Source organism: Oncorhynchus mykiss, chromosome 29, assembly GCF_057628025.1.
Source record: "Oncorhynchus mykiss isolate SJ-2025 chromosome 29, ASM5762802v1, whole genome shotgun sequence".
Lineage (NCBI taxonomy): Eukaryota > Metazoa > Chordata > Actinopteri > Salmoniformes > Salmonidae > Oncorhynchus > Oncorhynchus mykiss.
In genome coordinates, this window is record NC_143050.1 from 8,600,717 (window position 1) to 8,620,145 (window position 19,429).

At 42.5% G+C, this 19,429-nt stretch overlaps 1 protein-coding gene across 5 annotated transcripts in view; it reads right to left on the bottom strand.

Moving 5' to 3' along the window:
* The window catches only part of pds5b (PDS5 cohesin associated factor B), a 130,450-nt gene that overhangs the window by 56,366 nt on the left and 54,655 nt on the right, over positions 1–19,429 (bottom strand). For 2 of the 5 annotated variants that reach the window (XM_090226472.1, XM_036968175.2), the window contains exons 2-5: positions 10,827–10,952; positions 9,994–10,197; positions 6,312–6,398; positions 3,724–3,821 (exon numbers count right to left, since the gene is read on the bottom strand). In XM_090226472.1, the coding sequence (XP_090082598.1) occupies positions 3,724–3,821; positions 6,312–6,398; positions 9,994–10,197; positions 10,827–10,934 (497 nt within the window). In that variant the 5' untranslated portion in view covers positions 10,935–10,952. Of the gene's footprint in view, positions 1–3,723; positions 3,822–5,989; positions 6,003–6,035; positions 6,061–6,311; positions 6,399–9,705; positions 9,724–9,993; positions 10,198–10,826; positions 10,953–19,429 lie in introns of those variants that run through there. The other 3 variants (XM_090226474.1, XM_036968177.2, XM_090226475.1) reach the window with 3 other exon arrangements.

Below are 19,429 nucleotides of genomic sequence, written 5' to 3' on the forward strand. Positions count from 1 at the left end.
TACCATTAACACCAGTCTGTACCATTAACACCAGTCTGTACCATTACCACCAGTCTGTACCATTAACACCAGTCTGTACCATTAACACCAGTCTGTACCATTAACACCAGTCTGTACCATTAACACCAGCCTGTACCATTAACACCAGCCTGTACCATTAACACCAGCCTGTACCATTAACACCAGCCTGTACCATTAACACCAGCCTGTACCATTAACACCAGCCTGTACCATTAACACCAGCCTGTACCATTAACACCAGCCTGTACCATTAACACCAGTCTGTACCATTAACACCAGTCTGTACCATTAACACCACCAGTCTGTACCATTAACACCACCAGTCTGTACCATTAACACCACCAGTCTGTACCATTAACACCACCAGTCTGTACCATTAACACCACCAGTCTGTACCATTAACACCACCAGTCTGTACCATTAACACCAGTCTGTACCATTAACACCACCAGTCTGTACCATTAACACCACCAGTCTGTACCATTAACACCACCAGTCTGTACCATTAACACCACCAGTCTGTACCATTAACACCAGTCTGTACCATTAACACCAGTCTGTACCATTAACACCAGTCTGTACCATTAACACCAGCCTGTACCATTAACACCAGCCTGTACCATTAACACCAGCCTGTACCATTAACACCAGCCTGTACCATTAACACCAGCCTGTACCATTAACACCAGTCTGTACCATTAACACCAGTCTGTACCATTAACACCAGGCTGTACCATTAACACCAGCCTGTACCATTAACACCAGCCTGTACCATTAACACCAGCCTGTACCATTAACACCAGCCTGTACCATTAACACCAGTCTGTACCATTAACACCAGCCTGTACCATTAACACCAGCCTGTACCATTAACACCAGTCTGTACCATTAACACCAGTCTGTACCATTAACACCAGGCTGTACCATTAACACCAGTCTGTACCATTAACACCAGTCTGTACCATTAACACCAGTCTGTACCATTAACACCAGTCTGTACCATTAACACCAGGCTGTACCATTAACACCAGTCTGTACCATTACCACCAGTCTGTACCATTACCACCAGGCTGTACCATTAACACCACCAGTCTGTACCATTAACACCAGCCTGTACCATTAACACCAGTCTGTACCATTAACACCAGTCTGTACCATTAACACCAGTCTGTACCATTACCACCAGTCTGTACCATTAACACCAGTCTGTACCATTAACACCAGTCTGTACCATTAACACCAGTCTGTACCATTACCACCAGTCTGTACCATTACCACCAGCCTGTACCATTAACACCAGTCTGTACCATTAATACCAGTCTGTACCATTAACACCAGTCTGTACCATTAACACCAGCCTGTACCATTAACACCAGCCTGTACCATTAACACCAGCCTGTACCATTAACACCACCAGTCTGTACCATTAACACCAGCCTGTACCATTAACACCAGTCTGTACCATTAACACCAGCCTGTACCATTAACACCAGTCTGTACCATTAACACCAGTCTGTACCATTAACACCAGTCTGTACCATTAACACCAGTCTGTACCATTAACACCAGTCTGTACCATTACCACCAGCCTGTACCATTAACACCAGTCTGTACCATTAACACCAGTCTGTACCATTAACACCAGTCTGTACCATTAACACCAGTCTGTACCATTAACACCAGTCTGTACCATTAACACCAGTCTGTACCATTAACACCAGTCTGTACCATTAACACCAGTCTGTACCATTAACACCAGGCAGGATGGGGCCAGACCATTATACCAACACCACCAGTCTGTACCATTAACACCAGTCTGTACCATTAACACCAGGCAGGATGGGGCCAGACCATTATACCAACACCACCAGTCTGTACCATTAACACCAGTCTGTACCATTAACACCAGGCAGGATGGGGCCAGACCATTATACCAACACCACCAGTCTGTACCATTAACACCAGTCTGTACCATTAACACCAGGCAGGATGGGGCCAGACCATTATACCAACACCACCAGTCTGTACCATTAACACCAGTCTGTACCATTAACACCAGGCAGGATGGGGCCAGACCATTATACCAACACCACCAGTCTGTACCATTAACACCAGTCTGTACCATTAACACCAGGCAGGATGGGGCCAGACCATTATACCAACACCACCAGTCTGTACCATTAACACCAGTCTGTACCATTAACACCAGGCAGGATGGGGCCAGACCATTATACCAACACCACCAGTCTGTACCATTAACACCAGTCTGTACCATTAACACCAGGCAGGATGGGGCCAGACCATTATACCAACACCACCAGTCTGTACCATTAACACCAGTCTGTACCATTAACACCAGGCAGGATGGGGCCAGACCATTATACCAACGCCACCAGGCAGGATGGGGCCAGACCATTATACCAACGCCACCAGTCTGTACCATTACCACCAGTCTGTACCATTAACACCAGTCTGTACCATTAACACCAGTCTAAAGTAGGTTCAAACAGAACATGATCAAATTCAGGGAAATATGTTAAACATTTAAGCGTTTTCAAAACACATGTTGGCTTCGCTAAAAATATTTGTGTGACATCAACTCATATTTAATAATATTATATCCAATATATTTTTATGCTTATTACCGATTCCCTGAACTTACTTTGAGTTACATCTACTAATAATATTAAGTGTGTTCTTGTTGCCGTAAATTATTTTTATAGTGTTAAAAATAAACAGATTTTTCAAAACGAGTTTCAAGCCCAGGGAGGGGGTTCTCTTGCCTCCTTTTGCTGATTTCACATATGACGACACTGGTATTGTGCAGGAGATAATGAAGAGGTTGAAAAATGGTAACCCCCCCTAAAGTGGAAGCACTAGGAAGCAGCATCCAGAGCCAGACAGACTAGGATGAAGTTAACACTGATGTAAGATCAGTTTCTGCATGTTTCCTCCCTGATGGTTACTGTTAGGATGTGGGGGGGTGTTAGCTGATCCTAGATCTGGGCCTAAGGGCAACTTCTACCCAGATCGATTACTCACATTCCTAAGACCATTACCCTCTATTCACCAAGAGCGAGCGAGCGAGCGGGCACGCACACACACACACACGACGTATTCCACCGAGCCCATTTCAGACATTACCGGGGGTGTGTTTGACAGGTCATTACAAACATTTGAGCGGTCGTTGCGTTAACGGGGAAAAGAACGACAGGCACAAGTTAGAGTACTAAAGAGTCACAGGGGTAAAAATGAAAGCAATTAATCCAGCAAAGCAATTAATCCCCCCCCCCCCCCCCACCCAAAACACACAGGACATAGATGGCTGAGAAAAAAAGCAGATGCTCAGGTGGGCGGGGCATGAGCGTTGCTACATACAAGCCGCTCTGATCTCGTTCGACTAGCTCACTGCCAAGTTCTCTGCTGCAGAACTCAGCCCTCGAGGCTGTGTTGAGTAGATGGAGAGAGGGGACACAGAGAGAGAAAGAGAGGGGACACACAGAGAGAGAAAGAGAGGAGACAGAGAAAGAGAGGGGACACAGAGAGAGAAAGATAGGGGACACAGAGAGAGAAAGAGAGGGGAGAGAGAAAAGAGAGAGAGGGGGGACACAGAGAGAGAAAGAGAGGGGGAACACAGAGAGAGAGAGAGAGAAAGAGAGGGGAGCAAGAAAAGAGAGAGAGAAGTGTATATGTGGTACATACTTGATGACCTGGAACAGGGTCCTGTAGAGCTGAGTAAAGATCTCATTGCTGTCCTCCAGCTCAAAGCAGATGTTATAGGACTTCACCCACGCTATGTTCTACAAAGAGAGAGAGAGGTTAACACTATACAGAGAGAGAGAGGTTAACACTATACAGAGAGAGAGAGGTTAACACTATACAGAGAGAGAGAGGTTAACACTATACAGAGAGAGAGAGGTTAACACTATACAGAGAGAGGTTAACACTATACAGAGAGAGGTTAACACTATACAGAGAGAGAGGTTAACACTATACAGAGAGAGAGAGGTAAACACTATACAGAGAGAGAGGTTAACACTATACAGAGAGAGAGGTTAACACTATACAGAGAGAGAGAGGTTAACACTATACAGAGAGAGAGAGGTTAACACTATACAGAGAGAGAGAGGTTAACACTATACAGAGAGAGAGAGGTTAACACTATACAGAGAGAGAGAGGTTAACACTATACAGAGAGAGAGAGGTTAACACTATACAGAGAGAGAGAGGTTAACACTATACAGAGAGAGAGAGGTTAACACTATACAGAGAGAGAGGTTAACACTATACAGAGAGAGAGGTTAACACTATACAGAGAGAGGTTAACACTATACAGAGAGAGGTTAACACTATACAGAGAGAGAGAGGTTAACACTATACAGAGAGAGAGAGAGGTTAATACTATACAGCGAGAGAGAGGTTAATACTATACAGCGAGAGAGAGGTTAATACTATACAGAGAGAGAGAGGTTAATACTATACAGAGAGAGAGAGAGGTTAACACTATACACAGAGAGAGAGAGGTTAACACTATACACAGAGAGAGGTTAATACTATACAGAGAGAGAGGTTAATACTATACAGAGAGAGAGGTTAACACTATACAGAGAGAGAGAGGTTAACACTATACAGAGAGAGAGAGGTTAACACTATACAGAGAGAGAGGTTAACACTATACAGAGAGGTTAACACTATACAGAGAGAGAGAGAGAGAGAGAGAGATTAACACTATACAGAGAGAGAGAGGTTAACACTATACAGAAAGAGAGAGGTTAACACTATACAGAGAGAGGTTAACACTATACAGAGAGAAAGAGAGGTTAACACTATACAAAGAGAGAGAGAGGTTAACACTATACAGAGAGAGAGAGAGGTTAACACTATACAGAGAGAGAGAGAGGTTAACACTATACAGAGAGAGAGAGAGGTTAACACTATACAGAGAGAGAGAGAGGTTAACACTATACAGAGAGAGGTTAACACTATACAGAGAGAGAGAGAGAGAGGTTAACACTATACAAAGAGAGAGAGAGGTTAACACTATACAGAGAGAGAGCGAGGTTAACACTATACAGAGAGAGAGAGAGGTTAACACTATACAGAGAGAGAGAGAGGTTAACACTATACAGAGAGAGAGATAGGTTAACACTATACAGAGAGAGAGAGAGGTTAACACTATACAGAGAGAGAGAGAGAGGTTAACACTATACAAAGAGAGAGAGAGGTTAACACTATACAGAAAGAGAGAGGTTAACACTATACAGAGAGAGGTTAACACTATACAGAGAGAGAGAGAGAGAGAGAGGTTAACACTATAGAGAGAGAGAGAGAGAGGTTAACACTATACAGAGAGAGAGGTTAACACTATACAGAGAGAGAGATAGGTTAACACTATACAGAGAGAGAGAGAGGTTAACACTATACAGAGAGAGAGGTTAACACTATACAGAGAGAGAGAGGTTAACACTATACAGAGAGAGAGAGAGGTTAACACTATACAGAGAGAGAGAGAGAGAGAGAGAGGTTAACACCATACAGAGAGAGAGAGGTTAACACTATACAGAGAGAGAGAGGTTAACACTATACAGAGAGAGAGAGGTTAACACTATACAGAGAGAGAGAGGTTAACACTATACAGAGAGAGAGAGAGGTTAACACTATACAGAGAGAGAGAAGCTGCAAGGTTAACACTATACAGAGAGATAAACTGCAAGGTTAACACTATACAGAGATATATGGTTACCATGTCAAGTAATTCCCCTCAATATATTTTTTATATTTCATGTCTCTAAGACCAGGAAAATGTATTCAAAATAATTATTTAACTTCACAAGCTTTGTTAAAATATTGTAATATTTTTCTATTTCTTGAAAAGTTTATATATTTTGGAAATAATAGATTTTCATCAGACAGTGACGATATGTAATGCGCAGTACACAGACACCACCAGCACATGCTGACCCCTGACCTCCAGCAGGTAGAAGTATTATTTGATCTGACCCCTAACCCATGACCTCCAGCAGGTAGAAGTATCTGTTAAACTGACCCCTGACCTCTTACCTCCAGCAGGTAGAAGTATCTGTTAAACTGACCCCTGACCTCTCACCTCCAGCAGGTAGAAGTATCTGTTAAACTGACCCCTGACCTCTTACCTCCAGCAGGTAGAAGTATCTGTTAAACTGACCCCTGACCTCTTACCTCCAGCAGGTAGAAGTATCTGTTAAACTGACCCCTGACCTCTTACCTCCAGCAGGTAGAAGTATCTGTTAAACTGACCCCTGACCTCTTACCTCCAGCAGGTAGAAGTATCTGTTAAACTGAGCACTCTTGGTGTCCTCCAGTCCTTTCAGCTGGCGAGTGATGAACATGAAGATATCCTGAAAATAACAACCATGAACACACAACCATCAATAACCATTAGAAGCAGTCTACAGACCAAACACGGATGTGTTACTTTAGGCTAACTAACTGTAGCTACAGACAGAGTGAAGGGTCTAGGCTAGCCTTATTGTCTGTGGCGATCTCAATTGGCAAGAGTTGAGATCGCCGGCTGAAAATATTTTTTGGGGGGATTCCAGATTGTTCTGGCAAATTCTCACGTAGAAACTTCATTGGGAGGAAGGATGTTTGACATGGTTTTAACATTTGTATCACAAACCAATTTTTGAGAATATCATGATGAAATTGGTCATTTTGAACCCTTTTCAGACCTATACATGCTTCCTGCAAGACAATATGATGTGTAAACCTTACATGATACAAACATCATCTTAGTGTCATTTAGGGCTGTCCCCAACGTAAAAAAAACTTAGTCGACTGAGAGTCGTCTGTTCTTTCGACCAATCGATTTGGTCAACATATAGACACACCTTGTTTGAATAAAATCAACTACATGTAGGCTTACTGAGCTTTGTCTGATGCTTTAAGCACTGCAACTTAAAAATGAAGACAAATTACTAAAGAGGGCGCCAGAGATCAATATACTCTAACCAGAAGAAATGAAAAACCTGTTCCAGACCCCCCCCCTCCTCCCGGTGTCTGCTGCTGGCCTTTACAGATTGTGCCGTTACACTCCTGAAGTACACCAGCAGCAGGCAACTTTTTCCATTTGGAGTGCCAAGTTATCCGACCAGTTCTACTGATCTGCGTGCGTGCCAGTTATGATTTTCATATGCACATTTTCGTGGAACAGTTTCTAATTTATAATAATTCTCTTCATTTCGCAAAATCAAATGGTATTTGGTTAATCAAAATGCGAAATAAAAATGATACATTTAAAAAAAAAGTTACTTCTATTACCAACTATGAAAAAAAAAAGTGCCTATATAAAGCCAACAAATTAAAAGATAGCAGCCTGCAGGTAGAAAATATCCTGATAAAAATAAATCTCCTATGAATCACATTGGCTATCCCATGTGGCCTGCGTGCAAGGAACTGGAAACATTGTAGCAACTACTGTATTTAACTTGGTTCTGCTGCAAACTTGTAACATTGTAGCAGCTATTGTATTTAAGTTCTGCTGCAAACTTGTAACATTGTAGCAGCTATTGTTTTAACTTGGTTCTGCTGCAAACTTGTAACATTGTAGCAGCTATTGTTTTAACTTGGTTCTGCTGCAAACTTGTAACATTGTAGCAGCTATTGTTTTAACTTGGTTCTGCTGCAAACTTGTAACATTGTAGCAGCTATTGTATTTAAGTTCTGCTGCAAACTTGTAACATTGTAGCAGCTATTGTTTTAACTTGGTTCTGCTGCAAACTTGTAACATTGTAGCAGCTATTGTATTTAAGTTCTGCTGCAAACTTGTAACATTGTAGCAGCTATTGTATTTAACTTGGTTCTGCTGCAAACTTGTAACATTGTACAACATATTCTGTGCCCTCAGGAGTTTCCTGCTTCAGTGAGCTCTGGACAGACAAGACACTGCTGTAGGCTATTTTGTGCAAAGGATAAGAAGGAAACAGGTAGGCCTATTTTATTAAGTTTCAACCGGATCAGAGCATGACCCCCCCCCCCTTTCATGCTGAGTGGTAATCAAAAGGGACGGAGCTGGAAAATTGACTATAGTTCCTCCATGTAGCTTTTCTCAATTGATGTAAAAACAGACTTTGTTTAGTTGCTGTTTTAAGGCGAAGAAAAACATTATTTGAGAAGCGCCCCAGTGACGGTGAGTTAAGCCAATCAGAAATAGTATCAGATCTCCATATGGACACATGTGCACATTAACGTGCAGGCCATGTAGACTAGTCCTACTTCTATATATGTAATCCAAGTGCGTGCGTTGTCCTTACTCAAGACTGACAGGATCGTTCCAAACAAAAAGAAGAATGAATAAATTGACAACTGGTTAATGGAATGAAATAAAACCTCAACTTTTTTTCCTCGCCGAACAATGAAACAACTTGTCCACTTCTACAATGGTAAGACTGTAATAATAATATATTGGATGCATTAAAAATGAAAATTGTAGATTAGAAATGATGGGAATTAACAGTAAATGTTCTACTGGTGTGCCATCTCCGCGGCTTCCACAATGGATTCAATGTCCACCATTTTTTTTAAACATATATTTGCCACTGTTCGACTAAATAAATTGACCAAACAATCGACCAGTCAACATGTGGTCAGCTCCAGTGTCATTCAGGCTCGAGCTCCCGAGTGGCGCAGAGGTCTAAGACACTGCATCTCAGTGCAAGAGGCGTCACTACAGCCCCTGGTTCCAATCCAGGCCGAATCACATCCGGCCGAGATTTGGAGCCCCATAGGGTGGCCCAGCTTCGTCTGGGTTTGGCTGGTGTAGGCCTCATTGTAACAATTTGTTCTTAACCGACTCGCCTAGTTGAAGAAAGGTTACACAATAGGGAGCTCTAACATATGGAGTATGTATAGATTCTGAAATAAACATTCATTTATTCAACATCAAAAATATTATCTCAAAACAACCATTTTGATTGTGCTTCTTTTTTGTATTTTTGTGTCGTTTAAAAACAACAACAACATTGATTATAACTACTGTATATACTCTTAAAAAACACGTTAATATTTCCAGAGTGGCTTTCTGGTACTTTTAATGATATGACCCTTTTTTATACACAGAAATTGACACTATAGGTCATTAACCAATCACAGCACTCCTTTAGGATGGCACATTCAGCAAGTCACCAGCAGAGGGAGTACTATTTGAATCCATTTTCCCATTCACCGTGTTGGTGGTGCGCATAACATGTATCATAACTTCTGAATTAGCACAGAGCCCACTCTGGAAATATGATGTACTTGTAGAGTATACTGTTACAAACAATATGTCTTCAAATGAACTAAATCAATAAGGGTAGTTTGGAGAAATTAGTATAAATATTTGTAATTTTGAATTAAATTCATGTTTGTGCATACTCCATTTGTTAGAGGCCACTTTGAGGAGTATGATGAGAGCAAGATCATGTCTGTATCCTGTCTGGTTCACGGATCATAGGGTCTTACATGTCTAGGTCTAAAAAGGGCCTAAAACTGACACGTTCGTCATGATTTATAATTAAAAAAAATGGGTTTGTAATGCAAACATCCTTCCTCCCAATGAAGTTTCTATGTGAAAATTTGCCAGAACAATCGAGACACTACAAATATTTGGTGGAATCATCCTAGTTATATCTTCAGCTTATCCGGTGATGTGTATGGAGAAGTTACCTTCAGCTTATCAGGTGATGTGTATGGAGAAGTTACCTTCAGCTTATCAGGTGATGTGTATGGAGAAGTTACCTTCAGCTTATCAGGTGATGTGTATGGAGAAGTTACCTTCAGCTTATCAGGTGATGTGTATGGAGAAGTTACCTTCAGCTTATCAGGTGATATGTATGGAGAAGTTACCTTCAGCTTATCAGGTGATATGTATGGAGAAGTTACCTTCAGCTTATCAGGTGATATGTATGGAGAAGTTACCTTCAGCTTATCAGGTGATGTGTATGGAGAAGTTACCTTCAGCTTATCAGGTGATGTGTAGGGGGCCTCTGGGGCGTAGATTCTGAAAATGTCGGCCAAGCAGCAGGCCACTAGGAGGCGAACGTCCTTGTCGGGGTGCTTCAGGAAGAAGTCAGACGCCAGATGGAGAGCCAGGTTCAGGTACAACTCCTTCTCCTCCTCACTGTCCTGATCCATGTCCATGAATGTTTTCACCACCATCTACACACACACACACAGAGACAGAGAGACAGAGAGACAGAGAGACAGAGAGACAGAGAGACAGAGAGACAGACAGAGAGACAGAGAGACAGAGAGAGAGAGAGAGAGAGAGAGAGGTGGATTCATTGATTGACTGACAGGTTGAGGTAAAGCTCCCTTCTCTAACCTCCCCGTCTTCATCCATGTCCATCTTCACCACCATCACACAATCAATCAATCAATCAGGCAGTCAAACAATAAAATCACAGTCAATCTTTATTATCCTGTATAAAGGGCGTCTTCTCCATGGTCCGTCTAGCATGGGCCACAAATTCTACAGTTCCACTGAAGAAAAAAAAAAGAGGTCCAAGAACACATCCTTGCGGGACTCAAGGAGTATAACAATACACAGTTTAATAACAATAACAACAACAACAACGTAGGGCTATAGCAGGGCTGTTCAATTGCCAGAACACTCAATTTATTTTATTCTTCCCCATAGTATCTAATTGCACTCATCTCATGTCAGAATTATTCCCTGATTAGAAGGAGATGAAAACCAAAAAAAGTGTTTAGGCCTTCCAGGAGCGGAATTGAACAGTCCTAGCTATAAGGCTGTGGTCGGGCTAATAAATAGAGACATTACTGACCTTGAGTCGGCGGACCATCTCCTCCTTGGAGATGTTGCTGGAGATCTCCTTGACCCCCGGAGGGTAGGTGATCTTCCCATCGGCCGCTCGAGACTTAGAGTGAGCCATACTCCCAGCTCAGTACTCCTACACAGAGACAGAGAGAGACAAAGACACTTAGAGAGAGCCATACTCTCAGCTCAGTACATCTACACAGAGACACAGACATTTAGAGAGAGCCATACTCCCAGCTCAGTACTCCTACACAGAGACAGACACAGACACTTAGAGAGAGCCATACTCCCAGCTCAGTACTCCTACACAGAGACAGACACAGACACTTAGAGAGAGCCATACTCCCAGCTCAGTACTCCTATAGTGTAACGATGCTAACAGTTAACCGTTAATCGGTTAACAGGCCAAAAATATATTTGACTTGTCATGCATTCCAGTCTATAGGTCAATTTGCATAATTTAGTGGAATTAAATTAAAATGTGTATTTTCTTTAGTCGCCATGCATCTACATGCCTTTAGTGCGCAGCATACGACAGCGCGATAGCAGCTCCTCAAAACGCTGGTACACGCGAGTGAAAACATGCCCAGTCATCGCACAACAAATAACAATTCTAAATGGGATGGGATGTTAGAAATGGTTGATGACCACGAGTCACGACAAAGAAGAGCTATACCCTGAACAGGCAGTTAACCCCACTGTTCCTAGATCAGTTAACCCACTGTTCCTAGATCAGTTAACCCACTGTTCCTAGATCAGTTAACCCACTGTTCCTAGACCAGTTAACCCACTGTTCCTAGACCAGTTAACCCACTGTTCCTAGACCAGTTAACCCACTGTTCCTAGATCAGTTAACCCACTGTTCCTAGACCAGTTAACCCACTGTTCCTAGATCAGTTAACCCACTGTTCCTAGATCAGTTAACCCACTGTTCCTAGGCCATCATTGAAATAATCTGTCGTTCTGCCCCTGAACAGGCAGTTAACCCACTGTTCCTAGACCAGTTAACCCACTGTTCCTAGACCAGTTAACCCACTGTTCCTAGGCCAGTTAACCCACTGTTCCTAGGCCAGTTAACCCACTGTTCCTAGGCCAGTTAACCCACTGTTCCTAGGCCAGTTAACCCACTGTTCCTAGATCAGTTAACCCACTGTTCCTAGATCAGTTAACCCACTGTTCCTAGACCAGTTAACCCACTGTTCCTAGACCAGTTAACCCACTGTTCCTAGACCAGTTAACCCACTGTTCCTAGATCAGTTAACCCACTGTTCCTAGACCAGTTAACCCACTGTTCCTAGACCAGTTAACCCACTGTTCCTAGATCAGTTAACCCACTGTTCCTAGACCAGGTAACCCACTGTTCCTAGACCAGTTAACCCACTGTTCCTAGACCAGTTAACCCACTGTTCCTAGGCCAGTTAACCCACTGTTCCTAGACCAGTTAACCCACTGTTCCTAGATCAGTTAACCCACTGTTCCTAGATCAGTTAACCCACTGTTCCTAGTCCGTCATTGAAAATAAGAAATTTGTTCTTAACTGACTTGCCTAGTTAAAAAAAAAAAAATATATATATATATATATATATATATTTGCAACGCAGCCTAGTGACATCAGCAACGCAGCCTAGTGACATCAGCAACGCAGCCCAGTGACATCAGCAACGCAACCTAGTGACATCAGCAACGCAGCCTAGTGACATCAGCAACACAGCCTAGTGACATCAGCAACGCAGCCTAGTGACATCAGCAACGCAGCCTAGTGACATCAGCAACGCAGCCTAGTTGTTGCTGTTAGAAAGAAGGAGGAAACGTTAAGTTTGACAGAAATGTTCACCTATCACAAATGGAACCGCTCTGTTTAGAACGGTGTCGTCTAACGTTTTATTAGCTTCTTCATTAAAGGAGTTGAATGTTCAATAATAGGCTAGGGTGGCAGGCGGCAGGTAGCCTAGTGGTTAGAGCGCTGGGCCAGTAAAACGGTAAGGTTGCTGGATCCAATCCCCGAGTTGACACGGTAAAAGTCTGTCGTTCTGCCCCCTGAACAAGGCAGTTAATCCAATGTTCCCCGGTAGGCTGTCATTGTAAATAAGAATTTGTTCTTAACTGACTTGCCTAGTTAAATAAAAGGTTACATTTATTTTGACTAAGATGATAGATAGGGTTTCTATTGTTGCATAAAAATGTCTGTTCCTTGTATAGTTTTTTCCCATCCTGTTTCCACTGATCATCCTTGAGATGTTTCTACCACTTGATTGGAGTCCACCTGTGGTAAATTCAATTGGATTGGACATTATTTGAAAAGGCACACACCTGTCTATATAAGGTCCTACAGTTGACAGTGCATGTCAGAGCTAAAAACCAAGCCATGAGGTTGAAGGAATTGTCCGTAGAACTTCAAGACAGGATTGTGTCGAGGCACAGATCTGGGAAAGGGTACCAAAAAATATCTAAAGCATTGAAGGTCCCCAAGAACACAGTGTCTCCGTCATTCTTAAATTGACGAAGTTTGGAACCACCAAGACTCTTCCTAGAGCTGGCCGCCCGGCCAAACGGAGCAATCGAAGGAGAAGGGCCTTGGTCTGGGAGGTGTCAAAGAACCTTATGGTCACTCTGACAGAGCTCCAGTGTTCCTCGGTGGAGATGGGAGAACCTTCCAGAAAGACAACCATCTCTGCAGCACTCCACCACTCAGGCCTTTATGGTAGAGTGGCCAGATGGAAGCCACTCCTCAGTAAAAGGCACATGACAGCCCTCTTGGAGTTTGCCAAAAGGCACCTAAAGACTCTCAGACCATTAGAAACAAGACTCTCTGGTTTGATGAAACCAAGATTTAACTCTTTGGCATGAATGCCAAGCGTCACGTTTGGAAGAAACCTGGCACCATCCCTACAATGAAGCATGGTGGTGGCAGCATCATGCTGTGGGGATGTTTTTCAGCGGCAGGGACTGTGAGATTAGTCAGGATACAAAGTACATAGAGATCCTTGATGAAAACCTGCTCAAGACCTCAGACTGGGGCCAAGGTTCACCTTCCAACAGGACGATGACCGAAAGAACACAGCCAAGACAGTGCAGGAGTGACTTTGGGACAAGCCTCTGACTTGCTTCAACATTAAATGGGTATTGTGTGTAGATTGAGAGGAAAAAAAACATGTATCAATTTTAGAATAAGGCTGTAATGTAACAAAATGTGGAAAAAGTCAAGGGGTCTGAAGACTTTCCGAATGCACTGTGTGAAAATCATAACTGGCATAGAGATCAGTAGAAATGGTAAGATAAATTGGTCTTCCACATGAGAAAGGTTGTCGACCTATTACCAGGAAGCAGGAAGTTCAGGACAGTGACGACGGCAGACTCTGCGAAGGCCAGATGGAGTGGGATGAGGATGGTTGGGTCAGGTCAGGGTTTTTTCTTCCGGTTATCTTGATTTCTTGCTCCCTCTAGTCATTGTCGTCGTATTTCATCAAACAGTGTGCTTAAAGCATCAGACAAGATCAATGCATATATAGTTGATTTTAATAAAACACATAGGGTGTTTCTATATGGAAAAATTACGTTTTAAAATGTCTACCAATCGATTGGTCGAAAGTACAGACGACTTTCGTTTAACCGATATATTTTGGGGGTCGGTGACAGCCCTAGAAGATTGTGATTGTTTCTCTTGAGTTGTAATCGTCTATATTTGTATGACGTTGTATTTATAAATTGTGTACAGGGCTACTTGCAGAATAAATCTTGGTCTCAACGGGACTCTGTGCTAAAATAAAGGTGATATAAAGATTCCAAACAAGATCAGGTGTTTCCGTTAAGATTTTTTGTAGTAGTGGAAACGATCAAAAATGAATATAGGGGAAACCCTGGTACTGACCTCTGGTTTCTAAAGTTAGCGTGGAGAGATGGGTGAAAATGAAAAACCTAGCACATTTCAAAACTGGCTAAAGGCCTTAAACCAATCCAATAAACCACAAAGGCCTAGAGGAAACATGACATCATACAGCATAGCATCAAGCTCGGAGAGTCTCTGAAATATTGAACGAGGTAGGCTATTCTGAGAGACTGAGGTAATGGTACTTCGGACCATGGCGGCATCCCAAACCCCATTCCCTATAATGCACCAATTTTGCCCAGGGCCCATAGGGTCTGGTCAAAAGTAGTGCACTATATAGGGAATAGGGTTCCATAGGTCTCTGGTCTAAAGTAGTGCACTATATAGGGAATAGGGTGCCAAAGGGCTCTGGTCAAATGTAGTGCACTATATAGGGAATAGGGTGCCATAGGGCTCTGGTCAAATGTAGTGCACTATATAGGGAATAGGGTGCCAAAGGTCTCTGGTCAAATGTAGTGCACTATATAGGGAATAGGCTGCCACCATTTCAGATACAGCCCATGTGTCTAGGATGATTGTGCACACCAGAGAATCTCTCTCTCTCTCCGGGAAAAAAAAGGAGAAAGAACACATTGCAACCAATCCAATAAACCATCAACGCAAAGAGAAAACACGCTGTCATACAAAATGTCAAGCTCGGAGAGCCTGTGAAATATTGAACCAGGTAGGCTATTCTGAGCGTGAGGTAATGGTATTTTGGACAGTGTGTCTAGGCTGGTCGTGCTCGCCAGAAAATCCCTGTCCTCTTTCACGCTCCCATTCCATTATCAAGACTAGAGGTGTAAATGATAAAATGTTAAAAACGAAATTGGTATCCTTAACGTAAAGAAAAATGTACATGGGAAAACTTTTTTTTTTTAGGGGGGGGGGGGGGGGGCTCACCTGCTTTCCCTTTACTAATGATGCAAGGAGCGTGTGTTCAGTTCATGTAGAATATCCTAGCCTATTCATTGATGACAGGCCCCTGCTTCACTTAAATTGTGAGACACTGCAAGCCAAGAAATTACAAAATACAGCATTCCAATGCGATATACAGCTATTGCATGGTGGCCAACCTGTCAATTACTGCCCCCCCCCCCCCTCTCTCTCTCCGGCCCTGTGCCACCCCCTTCCGTTCCGGAAAGATCCGATCATTTGCATTCTCAAAAGTACGGCAACTAATTAGTCTCCACCGTTCCAAAAATACTACATCGTAGGAGTCGATTCCTAGCGGAAGAAACGTTGTATTTTTACTAAATGTCTCGTTAAGTCACGGTATTTAAACTTTAAAGTGCTTTTTTAGGAGAGCAGCTCGGGATTATTTGATGATCAGTTCTGGTGATGGACGTTAGTCCCACTTCAGAAAATACATTCCTTCAGACTAGTAAAATGCCCGTTAAGTGGCGCTTCGAAACTATCGTCAGAGAAGGTTTCGTGTTGGAATTAAAAAATCCGTAGCGTACTCTTACAGATATAACGGCATTGTCCGACCATGGTGATATAACGACATTGTCCGACTATATCGACCATAGTGACATAACGACATCGTCCGGCCATGGTGATATAACGACATTGACCGACCATAGTGACATAACGACATTGTCCGACCATAGTGACATAACGACATTGACCGACCATAGTGACATAACGACATTGTCCGACCATAGTGATATAACGTCATTGTCCGACCATAGTGATATAACGTCATTGTCCGACCATAGTGATATAACGACATTGTCCGACCATAGTGATATAACGTCATTGTCCGACCATAGTGACATAACGACATTGTCCGACCATAGTGACATAACGACAATGTCCGACCATGGTGATATAACGACATTGTCCGGCCATGGTGATATAACGACATTGTCCGACCATAGTGACATAACGACATTGTCCGACCATAGTGATATAACGACATTGTCCGACCATAGTGATATAACGTCATTGTCCGACCATAGCGACATAACGACATTGTCCGACCATACCGACATTGTCCGACCATAGTGATATAACGACATTGACCGACCATAGTGACATAACGACATTGTCCGACCATACCGACCATAGTGATATAACGTCATTGTCCGACCATAGTGATATAACGTCATTGTCCGACCATAGTGATATAACGACATTGTCCGACCATAGTGATATAACGTCATTGTCCGACCATAGTGACATAACGTCATTGTCCGACCATAGTGACATAACGACATTGTCCGACCATAGTGACATAACGACATTGACCGACCATAGTGACATAACGACAATGTCCGACCATGGTGACATAACGACATTGTCCGACCATAGTGACATAACGACATTGTCCGGCCATGGTGACATAACGACATTGTCCGACCATAGTGACATAACGACATTGTCCGACCATAGTGATATAACGACATTGTCCGACCATAGTGACATAACGACATTGTCCGACCATACCGACATTGTCCGACCATAGTGATATAACGACATTGTCATTGTCCGACCATGGTGACATAACGACATTGTCCGACCATAGTGATATAACGACATTGTCCGACCATAGTGACATAACGACATTGTCCGACCATACCGACATTGTCCGACCATAGTGATATAACGACATTGTCATTGTCCGACCATAGTGACATAACGTCATTGTCCGACCATACCGACCATAGTGATATAACGACATTGTCATTGTCCGACCATGGTGATATGTCATTGTCCGACCATAGTGATATGTCATTGTCATTGACCGACCATGGTGATATGTCATTGTCCGACCATGGTGATATGTCATTGTCCGACCATGGTGATATGTCATTGTCCGACCATGGTGATATGTCATTGTCAATACCGTTTCCTCCGGGGGTGCTACGCCACTGCTTATAACTAACTATAAAGTATAACAACAAGAAATCTAAGATGTGTCAAATGGTATCCAGCTCAGGGTTCCAGCTATGTATTTGGTTTGCTGACTTGCTAGCTAAGTGGCGAAATGTCAAGATTAAGCTTCTTGGTAACAGCAGAGATATTCAACCCCCTCCTGGATGAAGATCCCTGTTGCCTAAATGTATGTATAATGTGTTTTTTTTTTAAAATAGCACCCATTTGTGTGCACTTCCTGTACCCTCGTACGGTACAGAAACGGTCTGAGTGTATGAAAATCTAGATACCTCTCAACCATATTATATACGGACAGTTCTCTGGACCCAGATTAAAACTATTCCTGGAATAGAAAGCATGCCCGATGGAGAATCTCTATTGGCAGTGTTTTCTGGTCCAGGAAAAGGTTTACCAGTAATCTGGAGTTAAGTCCCAAATACCAGCCTATTTCCTACATAGTCCTATGTGCCCTGGTCAAAAGTAGTGCCTAAATTCAGTCAGTTATAGTTTACTGTAAAGCCTAAATTCAGTCAGTTATAGCTTGCTGTAAAGCCTAAATTCAGTCAGTTATACTTTACTGTAAAGCCTAAATTCAGTCAGTTATACTTTACTGTAAAGCCTAAATTCAGTCAGTTATAGTTTACTGTAAAGGCTAAATTCAGTCAGTTATAGTTTACTGTAAAGCCTAAATTCAGTTAGTTATGGTTTACTGTAAAGCCTACATTCAGTTAGTTATAGTTTACTGTAAAGCCTAAATTCAGTCAGTTATACTTTACTAAATTCAGTCAGTTATACTTTACTAAATTCAGTCAGTTATACTTTACTAAATTCAGTCAGTTATACTTTACTAAATTCAGTCAGTTATACTTTACTGTAAAGCCTAAATTCAGTCAGTTATACTTTACTAAATTCAGTCAGTTATACTTTACTAAATTCCGTCAGTTATAGTTTACTGAATAGTTATAGTTTATCACCATACCATACACCCCAGCAGCCAAATACCGCCAAGGCAACCAGAAATATGCTGCTGCACTGAGATTTTAACCACAACCACCCCCTGCTTCAACAGGGTAGTGCAGCACACACACACACACGCTCTCAGACACACACACAGTCTGCCAGACTGTTCTGTCACTGACCTCGTTTCAACCCACAGCTGCTGCCAGAGAAGAACCCAATCCCTTATCAGCCTAGAGCAGAGCAGGGCTGAGGGGTGTACTCAGCAACTTAGACCAGGGCTGAGGACCAGACTCAGCAACATTAGACCAGGGCTGAGGGGTGTACTCAGCAACTTAGACCAGGGCTGAGGACCAGGGCTGAGGGGTGTTCTTAGCCATTTACAGTGCCTTGCGAAAGTATTCGGCCCCCTTGAACTTTGCAACCTTTTGCCACATTTCAGGCTTCAAACATAAAGATATAAAACTGTATTTTTTTGAGAAGAATCAACAACAAGTGGGACACAATCATGAAGTGGAACGACATTTATTGGATATTTCAAACTTTTTTAACAAATCAAAAACTGAAAAATTGGGCGTGCAAAATTATTCAGCCCCCTTAAGTTAATACTTTGTAGCGCCACCTTTTGCTGCGATTACAGCTGTAAGCTTTCTCCTCCAATCCTAACGATGGACATTATGGCCAAAAAGTTATATTTTTGCTTCATCAGAACAGAGGACATTTCTCCAAAAAGTACAATCTTTGTCCCCATGTACAGTTGCTAACCGTAGTTTGGCTTTTTTTATGGCGGTTTTGGAACAATGGCTTCTTCCTTGTTATGTCTATAGGACTTGTTTTACTGTGGATATAGATACTTTTGTACCCGTTTCTTCCAGTATCTTCACAAGGTCCTTTGCTGTTGTTCTGGG